The following is a 15,959-nucleotide window of genomic DNA, read 5'->3' on the forward strand; positions in this document are numbered from 1 at the left end:
GCATTTTTTATTCTAGTTATTTACCTACACCAGCTAATGAATCAGAAGCCTCAGTCATTCATAGAAATATCTTATTCCATGTAGCAAAATAAGTGGATATACAGTGCCCTCCAAAAGTATTGGAACAGTAAAGACAAAATTGCTCTGTTGGCTGTGGAGTCAAGACATTTACAAATATGAGACGAATATAAGACAAAACTACAGAATGTCACATTTTATTATTGGGTGAGTCAACACATAGATGTTTTACCAGCTAAGAAGTTCAGCACTTTTGTTTCATCCCTCTTTGTACCACTACTTTTCATAACTGTTGGCGGAGGATTCAAATCAATTTCCATAATGCGGCCAAATGATTGATGTCCTGCACATTAACTTTTAATTGGGATTTTCTGACTGAGCAAAGAGAACCTGGGTGTTGGTGTGAGCATAAATATTGGAACAGTTGCCTCACAGGTCTTTCTAAGTGATCAGCTGTGTCCTGTTGCATTAATTCTTCAGATATTAAAAGCAGGGAATGTGTCGTATCAGTTATATCCACTACTTCTGCATTCTGAATCTTGCATTCGATGATCACACACACAAACCAGGATGAAGACGAGGGAGCTGACTTTGAGAGAAAAGCAAGCAATTTGGATGCTAAAAGAAAAGTGAAAGTCGGTTAGAGCTCTAGCAAAAACAAAAGGCATGGAGAAATCAAGAGTTTGGAAACCACCAGCAACCAACAACGACCTGATCGGCTGAGAAAACAACAGTAGTTGATGACAGACAAATCATAAAAGCTGTGAAAATTAATCCTAAAAGACGTGTCTGTAAAATCACCAACAACTTCCAGAAAGCTGGGGTGATGCTCTGACAATTTACTGTCCTCAGGAGACTTTGACACAGAATTACAGATGCTACACAGCAAGATGCAAACCTCTGACCAGCACCAAAAATAGAAAGGCAAGATTAGAGTTTGCAAAAAAGCCCAAAGGTGAGCCAGAAGAGTTTTGGAACTGTGTTTATGGACCGATGAGACAAAGACGAACCTTTATCTAAGCGATGGGAAAGCAAAAATGTGGAGAAAAAAAGGGAACTGCAATGATCCCAAGCATACAGCCTCATCTGTTAAGCATGGTGGAGGTGGTGTCTTGGCATGGGCATGCATGGCTGCCTCTGGAACAGGCCCTCTCAACTTTACTGATGACTTAATGTATGATGACAGTAGCAGAATGAATTTGGAAGGGTACAAAACCATCTTGCCTAACAATATTCAAGAAAATGCCACCAGATTCATTGGGAAGTGCTTCATATTGCATCAGGACAATGACCCAAAACACTCACTGATGTCTTCACAGACATCTTCAACATCTTGCTAAATCAGGCCGTTGTCCCCACATGCTTCAAAGCTACCACCATCATTCCAGTCCCGAAGAAGTCATCTCCATCCTGTTTCAATGACTACCGTCCAATAGCACTCACTCCTATTCTCATGAAGTGCTTTGAACGGCTAGTCATGCACCACATCAAGTCTGTCCTCCCCCCCTCACTTGACCCCTTCCAGTTTGCATATAGGTCCAACCGCTCGACCGATGATGCCATCGCCACTGCCCTCCACCCAGCCCTCACACAAAAAAGACTCATATGTCAGGATGCTGTTCATAGACTTCAGTTCAGCATTCAACACAATCATCCCTCAACAGCTCACACACAAACTGGTCCAGCTGGGGCTCAACACCTCTCTGTGCAACTGGCTGCTGGACTTCCTGACCGGGAGACCTCAAGCGGGTTGGCAGTAATACATCCAGCACCATCACACTGAACACTGGGTCCCCCAAGGATGTGTGCTGAGCCCCCTCCTCTTCACTCTGCTGACCCACGACTGCACACCGTCACACAACTCTAACATGATCATTAAGTTTGCGGATGACACAACTGTGGTGGGTCTCATCAGCAACAGAGATGAGACAAACTACAGGAGCGAGGTGAGCCGCCTGGCCGGGTGGTGCAGTGACAACAATCTCTCTCTGAATGTGGAGAAGACGAAGGAGATTGTTGTCGACTTCAGGAGAGTACACACTCAGCATGCCCCTCTGACCATCAACGGTGCGACTGTGGAGAGAGTGAACAGCACCAAGTTCCTGGGTGTGCACATCACAGAGGACCTCTCCTGGACTAACAACACTGTAGCACTGGCCAAGAAAGCACAGCAGCGTCTCTACTTCCTCCGCAAACTCAGAAGAGCCAGAGCCCCGACCCCCATCATGTGCACCTTCTACAGAGGCACCATCGAGAGCATCCTAACCAGCTGCATCACTGTGTGGTATGGCGCTTGCAACGCATCCTGCCGCAAGTCACTTCAGCGAATAGTGAGAGCAGCTGAGAAGATCATTGGTGTCTCTCTCCCCTCCCTCCAGGACATCTACAGCACCCGTCTCACCCGCAAAGCCCTCCGCATTGTAGGTGATCCCACCCACCCGACACACAGCTTCTTCAGTCTGCTGCCATCAGGGAGGAGACTGCGGAGTCTCCAGGCGAGGACCAGCAGACTGAAGGACAGCTTCATACATCAGGCTGTCAGGAAGCTGAACTCCCTCCCGTCCCTGCCCCCCCTCGCCTCTTTTTACCCCATACAACACTGAACTCTGACACTATGAGACCCCCCCCCCCCCCCCCCCCCCCCTACGGCTCCCCACACCCCCAGGACCAGCCACCCCCACCTACTTACAAACTGTGACCAGCACCTCTCACTTGTGCAGCATTGGACTGATCACTACCTCATCCAGCATTGACTGCAAACTACCTCCTCGGATAGTCTCATAAAAAGACTGTTCTCCTGTCAATTTAACAGACTGACAAGCTCTTTTTGCACTACACACATATCTGCACAGTTTTTGTTTTTGTTTTATTTAACTGGTTTGCACTCTATCTATTCTGCCATGTGCCTTATGTCACTTTATCTATCTTTTTTATTTTTCTACAATGTCCTCAGACTGACAAGCTCTTTTTGCACTACACATATATCTGCACAGTTTTGGTTTATTTAACTGGTTTGCACTCCATCTATTCTGCCATGTGCCTTATGTCACTTCATCTATCTTTTTTTTATTTTTTATTTTCTACAATGTTCTCACATTGATAAGCTCTTTTTGCACTACAAATATATCTGCACATTTTTGTTTTTATTTAACTGGTTTGCACTATCTGCCATGCGCCTTATGCCACTTTATCTATTTCTTTTTTTTTTTTTCTACAATGTCCTTACTTGTATAGCTATAGAGTTGTATGTACATATGTTTAAACCGTATTATCTGTATTTGAACGTGTTTAATGTTAACTGTTTACACCAAGTGTCTGAGGGTAACGCAATTTCAATTCTCTGTATGTATGTGCTGTACATGTGGAAGAATTGACAATAAAGCTGACTTGACTTGACTTGACTTGACCCTGCCAGTTCAGTCAAGGAATTTATAAGGGCAAAGAAATGGAAAGTCTTAGATTGCCCAAGTCAATCTCCAGATTTAAATCCGATTGAACATGAATTTCACCAGCTGGAGAGGAGAGTAAAGGCAGAAACTCCCCAAAACAAGCAACAATTGGAATTGGCTGCATTACAGGCTGGGAAAAGCATTTCAAAGGATGAGACCAAGAGTCTGGTGATGTTTATGAGTCACAGACTCACTGCTGTGATTGTGCGCAATGGATCTGCAACTAAATAATAGCTTTTAATCTTTTATATCTGCCTTATGTTCAACTGTCCCAATACTTATGCTCACATCAATGAGTGGGATGAACTCTAAAAGTGCTGTTCTTTTTATTTGGTAAAACATGTATGTGTTGAAATGGCTAATAATAAAATGTGACATTCTGTAGTTTTGTCTCAAATTCATCTTTTAATCATATTTGCAAATGTCTTGACTCCACAGCCAACAGAGCAATTTTGTCTTTACTGTTCCAATACTTATGGAGGGCACTGTATATACTGCGTACATACTGTACATATTAATTTCCAAAATAAGCACTACAATATAAAACATATTGTTGCAGAACCATGAATATACTGAATTTATGTTGAATATATTCAGGCTTCATTTATTTGATAATATAGTAAATAAGTATAATATACTTACAATTTGAAATGTTTCTATTTTAATATATTTTGAAATTTATTCATGTGATGGCAAAGCTGAATTTGCTTTTTAAAGGCCTTTATATTTAACATTAAAATTGTAATTTATATTCATATTTAATTTTTCTATTTATAAAAATAAATATTCCTTTAAAAAAGAAAAAGAAATCGTTTTATACAAACACCTTTGAATAGTCATCAACACAGAAATGCATTATATGTTTTGAACCAGAATCTAATGAGGCAATGCTAACCAGCCAAATCATTAACCCACAATACAATGTAATCATATTCCTGTACATGGATGTATTGCAAAATATTTATGATTAAGTTTAAGCATATACACTCATAGTGTACCTCATGTCATAGTATTTGTTTAAATTTACAAAAAAAAAAAAAACCTCTCTGCTGATTAGCCCCAGGACAAGCCAATGGCAACACAGTCATGACCAGCAGTAGGCTGCCCTTGGAAGAGGGAAACTGCAAATTCAGTATTCAGCAAGGAGGAAACGCCTTTGAGCAGGTAGAGGGAAGACAGAGGGCCCTATCATTTGAACTGCGCCGGACTAAAGGAGGTCAGCAGGGAGACATAGATCACTACGTAAGTCTTCATTTGAAAGAGAAGTGGCAAAGCAAGTGGGAGAGAGATAGAGGAGGGGAAGAGAGATAGACGAGTCGGTCGATAGGGAGCTAGATCGAGGTTGGGGCGATTTCCCCTTGAGAGAGGAATCAAGTGAAGAACAAGCCAGCTGAAATTTCAATAATAAGATCAGACCTGCATTAGACGGTTTAACACCATTGATTGCTTTAAACTTCATCATGCTGTAGAGCTTTACAATGGAACCAAAAGCCAGTCTCAGGAGAGACATATCTTTCCGAAAAACTCACAATACTAGTTTATCAGAAACTACATGAACAGATGGACGCATAACAGCGAAAGACTGCGTTTTGAGTATTTTCAATTCACATGGCACTCTTGTCAGCATCTGCCTGGCACTCAGCCATGCTATCGAGCGCCTGTAATGAAATTCAGGATCGACTAAAGCAGGAAAATGTTTGGTAAAAACTATGGGCTTATGAAAGTCCTCAGCCTTGGAGGAGAAGACAGGATCAGTTTACCAATGACTGTCGGCCCATAATCTAGGATGCCCTGAATATCTGAATGGGTTTTTCTATATATGTTTCCAAGTATCTTCGTGTATGTGTATGTGTGTGTGTGTGTGTATGTGCATGTGTGTGTGTGCATGTTTATGTGGTTTATGAGGACACAAATTTGTATAATGACATGGGTATGACAGAGGTATTACAATATGAAGGTGGTTTATGAGGACACTGCCTATGTCCCCGTAATTCAAAAGGCTTAAAAAAACATACTAAATGGTGTTTTTTTGAAAATCTAAAAATGCACAAAGTCTCCTGTGAGGGCTAAGTTTAGGTGTAGGGTTGGTGTAGGGCAATAGCACACACAGTTTGTTCAGTATAAAAACCATTACGCCTATGGAGAGTCCCCATAAACCACAAAAACCAACATGTGTGTGTGTGTGTGTGGTTGCATGCAATCCTTCCAGGGATTAATTAAACAAAGCCTAATGCTAAATTTATCAGTGCTGAGAATCAAGGAAGCTTATTTAATACAAAGAGCGGCCAAAATGAAAAATGAAGATTAAGAGAAATTAGGATCTATAAAAGGCATGTAGTGATATAAATCTTATCTAATCTAAAATCATTCACAACACTTAGAGAGAAGATCATGATACTGGACTCATAGTAAGAAAAAAGCAGAATGGACATCAGGTGAGGAAATTAGGCCCTATAGAAACAGTACTTAAGTACTGTACTGAAGTACTGTTCTATTGTATCCCTTCTGTCACAATAGAACCCACCTTTTGAGCAAGGAATCTGGCTGGGATTGGGGAGTCGTTTGACAGCTGCAAAGTCCTTGTGACATCAGTCAGCACGGGAATGCAGCCAAAGTTCAGTTTGGCAGCCGTGACAGAGACAGAAGGTCCCTGGCCAACACAGGAGAGCAGGAGCTCCTATAGAAAAAAGAAATACATATATCTAGCAATGCACTGAAATTCTTTTGCCAAAAATGTAATAAAATCCATTTGTGATGTTTCACTGATAGAGATAACAAAAAAATCATAAACCAAACACTGCATAGGAAACTGCTATGTTACCAGATCTATTAACAGTGAACATAACGGGGTGGTCTTCCTGTCCCCACGCCAGAGCGAAGGGGGTTCAGCTCCGGGATCGGGCGCTGATTACCCCTCTGGGGGTGGTGGTGCCTGGATCTAGGAGTATAGAGTGCATATAGGGAGTGTGAGTGTGGGTACCATGTCCATTTTTGTGTGTCTACATGTGGGGCGAGGGTGAGAATATTCGTTGCGTGCTTGAGGGTGGGAACGTATGCTTGTGTATATGTGTGCTTGTTCGTCTACGTCTATGTGTCAGGTCGGGCCTTAGACTCCACCTCACTCATCATCTCAGTCGACCCCCACCCCACCACCATGCCCTGCCGGTGGAGGATGCCGCCGGTGCATTGGTGGTTTCTCGCGCCGGGGTAGGATGCTCGGGTGAGCGCTGGCCCACTCTCGGCGGTCGCTTGGCGGGGCCTGGCCCTACTGGCCTTGCTGGGCCCCGGTTGGGGGGTGGGGGGCCCTTGGATCTCCGGGCCCAGGGCTCGGTCTGCCCTGGTGTGGTCGGCTGCCGGCGGAGCCTGCGGGCTTGCCGCCACGGCACCCTGGGGTGTCTACACTGTGGCTGTCGGATGTCCCACCTTCGGGCTCTCCTCTGCCCTTTTCTGGGTGGGGGCCGCAGTTGTCCCTGCGGTGGTTCCCCTGGGGGCCCCGTGACCTGGGGGGCCTCCGGATGTTTGGGGCCTGGGTCTCTTCCATGCCTGCTTCATGCCTTGCGGGATGGGGCTGTTGTTCCCCACACACACACTATTAAACATTTACATGGAGGAACCTTATGAACACAAGCGCGCTCACACACAGGTGTACACTCAAGCATTCACATTGGTGTAAAAACGGGTGCTCACAGACACACATTGTTCTGATCTGCTGTTGCTTCAAAACTTACTTTGTAATATTAGTTATGCGTGTTGCTCAATAACATTTAACATTTAGAATTTATTGTGATTCATACAGATGTTGGTTGTTGCTGCAGTTTCTCTGATGTTGTGTCTTCTGTTGTGTCTTCTGTTGTTTTCTCTTTTTGTCAGCAGGTATCGAAGCAAATTGTCTGTTTTTTTTTTTTTTTTTTTTTTTTTATTATTATTATTATTTTTATTATTATCATTATAATTATAATTATTATTTTTTTTTTATTATTATTATTATTATTATAATTTTTTTTTTTTTTATTTATTTTTTTTCTCTCTCTTGTTTCCTCTGTCCCCTGGTCTTGTCGGTCATAGTATGGTTAAATAAAAGGGTATATAAAATTTAATTAATTAATAAAAAATAAATAATATAAAAAAAAAAAAGGCTGTGAATGATGATAGCATAACTACACATACGTACTGTCATGTGTTATCTGTGTTACTGACAGGCCAAAAAAAAAAAAAAAAAAAAAAAAAAAAAAAAAAAAAAAAAAAAAAAAAAAAAACAGTGAACATAAACTCTGACAAAGAGAAAAGGCTGTGTACGCATGAAATTATCCATTTTAATCATTTTAATGTAAACAGCGGCTGATGATTGATGGCAGCACTAGTACAGACACAGGGAGGCTGTTTAACGCAGTATCTCATGTAATAGCTAAGGAGGAGAACCGTGTCTCATGTGAAAATGCGGCAAGGCTTCTGCTCTTAAAGAGCCTTCCACTCTTCCTAGAATAAAAAACAACAACTTTTGCTTTTAATGTGCATTCTTTAGCACTGAGCCACAGGAATGGTATAATTTTTTAAGTTCTTAATGTAATTCAAATTAAGTATTTTTTTCTTAATATTATTAAATGATTAAAATTTAATAATAAAATTAAAATTAAACAAAAATTGGAAAATAATTTTAAATTATCATTTTTTCTAAGCCCAATGTGTATCACTGCTAGTTATAATAGTGATGTCACAATAGACATTTAATGATGGAAAATTAGACATTTCCCTTTATGGTTAAATTTAGAGGAATTAGTAAACAAACATTAACATTCAAAAGTTTGCAGTCATTTAAAAAAAGAAAGAAATGAATACTCTTATTCAGCAAGGATACATTAAAATAATCAAAGATGATAGTAAAGTGATTTAAAATGTTGCAAAATATGTTTCAAATAAATGCTGTTCTTTTGAACATTTAAAGAATCCATTCAAAAGAGCCCTGAAAAAATATATCACAGTTTCCACAAAAATATTAAGCAGCACAAACATTTAACATTGATAATAACAAGAAATGTTACATTTAAAAATTATGTTGAATTGGAAAACAGTTATAGTTATTTTGAATTGTAATAATATTTCACAATAGTATTGTTTTTACTGTATTTTTGATCAAATAAATGCAGCCTTGGTGAGCATAAGAGACTTCTGTCAAAAAAAAAATCTTATCGACCACAAACTTTTGAAGAGTAAAGTAAACACTAATATAATATGTGCATACACTCACCAGCGGTGGGTCTTGGCGACCTAGTATAGCAATGTGAGCTGTTTCCTGCAGGCTGCCCACTGTCTTGGCCTGAAAAACTAATGGAATCTGTTCTGTGCTGTACGGCTGGATGACCCCTCGTGCATGAGGACTTGAATAAAGAAGAGTAGGGTTCTTCTCATATGGCTGCACAGAGAAACACAAATGTGTCATTTGCTTGAACATCAAAACATACTGATTAAGAACTTTGAAAGGCCTGCAATGTAAAACACATTGACTTTTTCCAGAAATCACCTGAGGCAGTAGTCCATAGCAAGCAGGGTGGTCAGTATCATTGATGAGCTCAACTGATTGCTCATAGGGATGGCCCAGGAAACAGTCCTGGAAATGAAGAACCGGGTTCTTGAGGACCACATCTGGCACAACACATCTACAGGGACACTCAGAGATAAGTTGAAGATGTGTAGAAACCACTTCATTTTCCATACAAAACTACATTTTACCTAGCTTTGATTGGGAGGGCCAAAACTTCCTCTCCAACACTCTGAACGTCCAGCACTAAAGCCAGATTGTAGTCTTGCACCGTGTTGGAGCAAAAGGTTAACTGCAAAACAAACAAAAAGTAGTTTTATATTCAACAAGGCTGCATTTATTTATTAAAAAATACAGCTAAAAAAGTATTATTCTGAAATATTGACAATTTAAAACAGCTTCATATTTGAATATATTCTAAAATGTGATTTATTCCTGATGGCAAAGCTGCATTTTCAGCAATTTTAAAATCAGTTGTGCTGCTTAATAGTTTAGTGGAAACCAAGCTACATTTATTAGGATTCTTTGATGATTAGAAAGAACAGCATAGAACATTTTGTAACAACATAAAAGACTTTACTGCCACTTTTGATCAATTTAAAGCATCTGTGCTGAATAAAAACCTTTGTTTCTTTTCAATTTTCATTCAATCTGACTGACCCCAAAATTTTAAAAGCAAGTTAATATTCTTCATAAGATTTTATATCTCAGTCATCATATCATAAAACAAAACCACTTAACTATAATTGTTTAAATCACAATTAAAACAGCTTTGAACAGATTTAACAGCTGCTTGTCTAAATTTAGTGCTTCACAAATCACTGTGTTATTCTAAACAGTTCAGATAGCAATATTCCTCTCCCTGCAGTGCATTAAGCGCTCTGAAACCGCACATATGGGATCACAGACAACTGTCACCGAGAAATGTAACCGAGAAGAACGGCAAAGTACTCTCCAGAAGCTATTCTTTTATTATGCGAACACGTCTGGGAGGCTGCCGGCCAGCTGCTTTATGCATCTGGGAATATCATCCCATTTCACTAATATGACTAACCACAAGCCCCTAATATGTATTCTTGTGCTGAGGCCTCATTAGAGCACGGTGAGCCACACTCGTGTCACAGAGTGAGAGAGGCACATTTGCACACTGACAGGAGACACCCACATCCACCGGAAGCACAAAGACAGGCGGACACATCCAACAGATTAGCCCTCCAAAGTGCTGACAGCTCCCATTGATGGGAAAAGACCACCACATGACAGGTATGCAAGGTACCTGGCAACCAGTGAAAGGAGTATGGGTGAGATAATCACAGCCCTAGAGAGAGAGAGTGAGAGAGAGGAACAAGCTACTATTCTGATTTATCACTTTATCCAATATATTACACCTCCCATTTTTCTATTAATGGAATACAGAGGCCCTTTTTCAAAAGTCCAAGCTGTCTGAGGTTTAATAGGGATTAAAGGTCTTCTCTGAACGGATGTTTAAAGCTGCACTTAGTTTTAAAGACCAAAGTTTCAGTCTCTTGAGAGAATGTTGATGTTTGTGGCACGGACAGGTCATAGGGATCGTCTCGATGGGTCACTTCAGCTTTTGCATAGGGAAATTGATTCAAATCTCTTTGAGGTATTCACTGAGATAACATGTTGACAGCTCGGCTTAGCATCAGAAAGACCAAACATACCTGGATGTCAATCTCAGCCATAGCCCGAACTGTGCCTGAGCTAGATGATAAGATAAACTCTTTCGGTCTCCTTTCGGTTTTGTCTCCCGGTCCCCATTCACTTCTATTCAGCTGAGCGACCTGGTCCATGCTAGTTATGCTCGCCTGTCCCGTACCATCTCCGGGGATCCGCAGTCCAAAGCTCATGGGTACCACTGAAGTGTTGCTGAGGCGACATGTCAGCGTTTGCGGAAACCCTTGGGTCAGTGAGAGAAGACTTCTTGATTATACAACTAATATGCAAAACAAGCATTAATCGCTAACATTGATCCTGACTGATGAAGTGGAGAGTGCAAGTTCATTTACCAAAGGATACCTCCCCAAAGTTGAGCTCTGGGACACTGAAGTGGAATGTAGGCCCAATTAAACACCCCCTGCAAGAGATGAAGGGATGCAGAAACTTTCAAAAAACCTACTTGCCAAGAATGAAGACTATTAAAAATGTAACACTACAAGTAATTATACAAAACTAATAGGCTGCTGAGGTGAAGTCCAGTGGAACGAGGAATGAGTGCCATTGCTTTTTAAATGACAAGGCAGAATGGTAGTTTTGGAATGTCTACACTCAGCACTTTCGGTGGTAATCCATCTTAATCAAGGGGGAAGTGGCTTGTGCTAGTTTGTTTGAAAGATTTCAGCAGAGCTCTGCTTCGTTCATTTAATTAAGGTTCAGCCTATACAGATTCATTTAATCAGCCATAAGCTAATGATTAAAACAACGAAGAGTGAAGGAGAAACATTGGTGGTTTTTACTAATGGTCATAAGTGGCGGTTGATTAAAGGAAGGGATGTAAAATATGGGTCAGTCTTGCATCAGGCAAAGGATATCTTCATCGCACCAAAAAAACAACTCTGGCTAACCTTATGCAGTACTTGGGCTGCATCTGAATATGCCGACATTCCAGTGAAAAAAGTACGTAAAAATAGTAGTATGTCTGAAATCACAGTATTCATAAAATAGTATATGGAAGACCTAGAACTTCCGGCTAGATTCTGAAATGAGCATCCATTGGACACTTTACTATCCCATGAGGCCACGGGAGAGTATTTGTAAATGGTATTGAAGCAACGCAACTGACACTGGTAGGTTACATAACCAAGACAACGATGAGTACATTAGGATTACATTCACACTACACACACTCAAACCAAATAGAAGATCCTTTTTTAACGGTTTTACTGTGATCTTGTAATAGTATGTTGCCTACCAGGGTGGAATGTGTATGAACGCAATCTATCATATGTCACGGTTGGGTTAATGTTTTAAAACTGCCATTAGTACATAACGATGGAACGCAATAGGGACTGGCAGGAAATGTTCTAGTGTTGTGGAAAATTAGCAATTTAAGACAAAAGAGGTTCATTTAACAGATACCAAGCAAGACATTTGACTTTCTCAAATGTTTAGATAATAATTCATTCATGACAGAATTTGATAAAGTGATAAATAGTGTCTAGCATGGAGAAAAACAAGTGTCTCTTCTGATAAGATAATGATTAAAATGCATAAATCTATATATATTTAAATATTTCCATCATACTGTGTACAGACAAACCTAATCCTCTAGGGAGCAATTTCAACTAGGTTTTAAATATGAATATGAAGCAAAGGTAACACATTTAGAAATTAATTAAATAATTAAAATAATAATTATTATAATTAAAAGTTAACTATTTTACTTTTACAATGGAATATAAATAAATATTAATTAAAAGAAAATATAAAATGAATATTTGTCTTGGCCTTAACTATGAACATTGATTAGGCCATGTTCATAGTTAAAGGGTTAATCCATGAGGTTTACCTGAAAGTGACCATTATAGGCTCAGGGTTTCCCACCACACTGAAGTGTAACTCCTCAGAGAAGACACCCAGTTTGTCAGAAGAGAAGTGGACCTCCAGTGTTTGGCAGGCTCCAGGTGGGATCACGCCTTCATAAGGGTTGAAGGAAAAGCAAAGACCCAACACTGTACTGGGCTTCACTAGTTTATACGCACCCTTTATCAGTCCCTTGTTAGTCAGAAGCAGCTAAGAGGAAGAGAAAACGGACAGAGATAACACAAAAGAAAGAGGGTCTGTATTTGCCAGCACAGACTTCCAATTGTTTCATTCTTTCACCAGTGGGATCAGTTTACGTTGTTTAATCATACACTTGGATACTACCTCAAAAAGAGGCCCACAGAGACAAATCAGATTCAAACAAACAATCCAAAACTTTCAGGACAATTATATTATTGGGATCATGCAAAAGCTCAAATAACAAAAGGAATTGGAAAGCCACAATGTTTACATAATTGAGTGCATTCAAACTGAGCCAAACACTGGTCTATTTCAAGACTCAGTAATAATAAGGGGCTTTTATTATTCAATTAAAACTACCATTGAGTCCATGCTACACTTGGCAGATTGTCAGCAACATCCTGATTAAATTTGATGTGAGATCCTGCTTGCTATGGCTTCACAGCAAATCAATTTTTTGAAGGGTTCTTCTGTTACATCAATATTTTTTCTCCCACCATGGCTGCATGCTTTAGTCCGTGTAATGATTTGGAAGAGGTAACGCTAAGTGGTTTTGTCTTTTAGACTGTGCTGAAGGTTAGAAAGGGGACAATATTACTAACTGCATCCAGCTGTATCACTTACTCCAATATAAAACATTTAATTAGTTAAGTTTAATGTCAGAATGGACCCATTTTGCACCTTTAGTGTGTCATGCAGCTGCTCAATTATTGAATAATAATTATTAAATACAGGATTTAATGGGATGCAATGTAATTTAATCTAAAACTTTTGTTTTTAGCAACATGGATGTCTTCAGTTGTACCTTATAGCTCTGTTTTGAGCCAATGACAATGTTTCCCATGTCTAGAAAGTCAAAGTTGAACTGCAGTTTTGGGCCTACACCCTCTCCCTGTATGTTAAGTGGCAACCGAGATTCACGACCTATGTAAGTACAGAACATTCAAATGAGAAAACAAAAAAGGACAAGTTAGCATAATGAAACAGGCTGTGAAATTTTCACTGGCTACAATATCAACAGTCTGACTTTCTAGCTCAATACTAATCCAAGCAACCAGAATATTGTTAGACCTTAGTCAAACATGCAAATAAATGCAAACCTGCAGATGGGCCTAAGCACCACATGCAAATATACTAATGCATTGTTAGAAAACAATACAAGCATGCATGAGCATAGTTGTAACAGCAAAAAAGCTATTTATTTTAACACAACATCTGTTATCATGATGCTACTGTAAGTACCAGTGATTTCACAGTAAACAGTCTGTTGGTAGATCCTGGCTTCTTGTGGTTTGAAGATGACGTTCACCTCTGCAGTGCTGTTGGGCCAGATTTCTCCCTTCTGTACACAAAGCAGTCAAATCAGCAGAGAGAACACATAATTGCACCTCAGTCACTCACAACAAATTGATTTTGAATCATTTAAACAGATGTTACTTGTTATATAACTGCAATGTCTTTGTCCTGTAACCTAAAAATTGTAAAACATATTTTTAGTATCTTTGAAAGAAGTATCCTATGTTCACCAGGGCTGCATTAATCCAATCAAAAATTCAGTAATAAGAGTAATATTTGTCAAATATTTTTATAATTTAAAATTAATATTAATAATATTAATATTTTAATACATTTTAAAATTATATTTTGAAACTAAAATATTAAATAATATTTTATTTAATTTCATTTTTATTCATAGTAACAAAAAATGGTTTAATAGTTTTAGTTTTACTGTTAAACTTTTTAACAGTAGTGTATCATTATGGGAGAAATTATGTGAAAAAGTGACCAAAACCCTCCACACTACTGAGACAGTAAATACATACACAGTGGTGAAAATAGCCAGACCTGTGAACACAAACTTCACAGGTATGATCCCAGCAGGCGATGCATCAATAAACTTGGGAGATACCGAGGTCTCCTATCACCACTGCGCTCTTGAGCAAGCCACTTACAATTAGGGTGCTCCAGTGGGGTTGGCCTTCCAATTACATTGGATAAAAGTCTTTGCTAAATCACTAGTGAACAAACAGCATGTTGTGTCACCAGGCACCTGACAGAGAGTTGACGGAGCAGGTGCAATCAAGCTCTACTGCATGTAAACAGATGCTCACATCTAAGCAGAGGGGATACCGATGTTTTATTTTGCATTGTCTCAGTCTTTTCTTGCCTAAGTCTGCATAGTCCTGGTATGAAAAAGCTGCTTTTGACAAGGTGAGAGTGGATTACAATAAAAAAGAGCAGAGGAGAATGGGAATCATTTTCGATTGTATCCAACCTTATACCTTTTTCTGTCTTAATAAATAAAATGCACATAAAATTAAAGGACACTGTCAGATGTAGAGGAAAACAGGATCAGCAGTACATCTGTATATGCCTTTAAGAGGCTCAAAGTCACAGTGAGGTGGCAGAATTAACACAGAACACTGTTGGATGTGTCTTTTGAAAGTTATGTGATTGGCCATTTGGAAAAAAACTAAGTGCTGAGCTGGACTTCCTAGACGTAGGTCTGTCATAATCAGCTGGCACCATTGCATACATTCTGCAGCTACTGAAGATGCGCAACACAAAGACACAAAACCAAGGAGATGACCAATAACTAGGTGCATAACCAATTCAGAATGCAGGACAAAGACATAAAATCAGATGCAATAAAGTGTTATTACTAAAACTTAAAAACTACTCATTCAGAATCAGAACTACCATTTAGTTAAATAAATGATATTTAACTCTCACCCACATAACAAACCCTTCTGGCTAATTAAAAACAAGCTCAGTTTCTTTTAAATTGATTGGCTGAGTGGAGGGATGTCTAAGTTGGTTTCCACCATATGTTTAGGCATATGGTTATGCGGTACGAGGACATCCTAAGTTTCAGATTTAATTGCTGGTTATGTAATCTTGCATTGGGGAAACTGAAATCTAAAATACTAATGCGTGTCATGTGTCTAGCTGTGAGCAACACACCAGGGGCCTCACAATGATGTCCTGGTCATTCAAAGAAAAAAGCTGCTGCTGAGTTTGCATGAGTCCCTCCTGGAGGGTATGGGAAAATAGTGAAAGACGAGCTCGCAAAGAAGGATCAGTGTTTTCTGTCAGAAACTGCTTCATTTCATCATCCTCTTCTTGATGCAGCTCTGAAGAAAGCCTACAAAAGAGAAAGGAAACAACAGACAAAAAGAGAAAAATTGACAGAGGCAAAGACAGACCACAGA

The 15,959-nt window shown here is 39.5% G+C and overlaps 1 protein-coding gene across 1 annotated transcript in view; it reads right to left on the reverse strand.

The window, feature by feature from the left end:
- Window positions 1-15,959, reverse strand: part of hydin (HYDIN axonemal central pair apparatus protein) — a 68,591-nt gene that overhangs the window by 40,158 nt on the left and 12,474 nt on the right. The window contains exons 8-17 of the mRNA XM_079447096.1: window positions 15,712-15,892; window positions 13,990-14,089; window positions 13,553-13,671; window positions 12,533-12,756; window positions 11,034-11,101; window positions 10,689-10,924; window positions 9,195-9,295; window positions 8,986-9,121; window positions 8,713-8,877; window positions 5,992-6,144 (exon numbers count right to left, since the gene is read on the reverse strand). Coding sequence (XP_079303222.1) covers window positions 5,992-6,144; window positions 8,713-8,877; window positions 8,986-9,121; window positions 9,195-9,295; window positions 10,689-10,924; window positions 11,034-11,101; window positions 12,533-12,756; window positions 13,553-13,671; window positions 13,990-14,089; window positions 15,712-15,892 — 1,483 coding nt within the window. The remainder of the gene's footprint in view (window positions 1-5,991; window positions 6,145-8,712; window positions 8,878-8,985; window positions 9,122-9,194; window positions 9,296-10,688; window positions 10,925-11,033; window positions 11,102-12,532; window positions 12,757-13,552; window positions 13,672-13,989; window positions 14,090-15,711; window positions 15,893-15,959) is intronic.

Source organism: Barbus barbus (genome assembly GCF_936440315.1).
Source record: "Barbus barbus genome assembly, chromosome: 22".
NCBI lineage: Eukaryota > Metazoa > Chordata > Actinopteri > Cypriniformes > Cyprinidae > Barbus > Barbus barbus.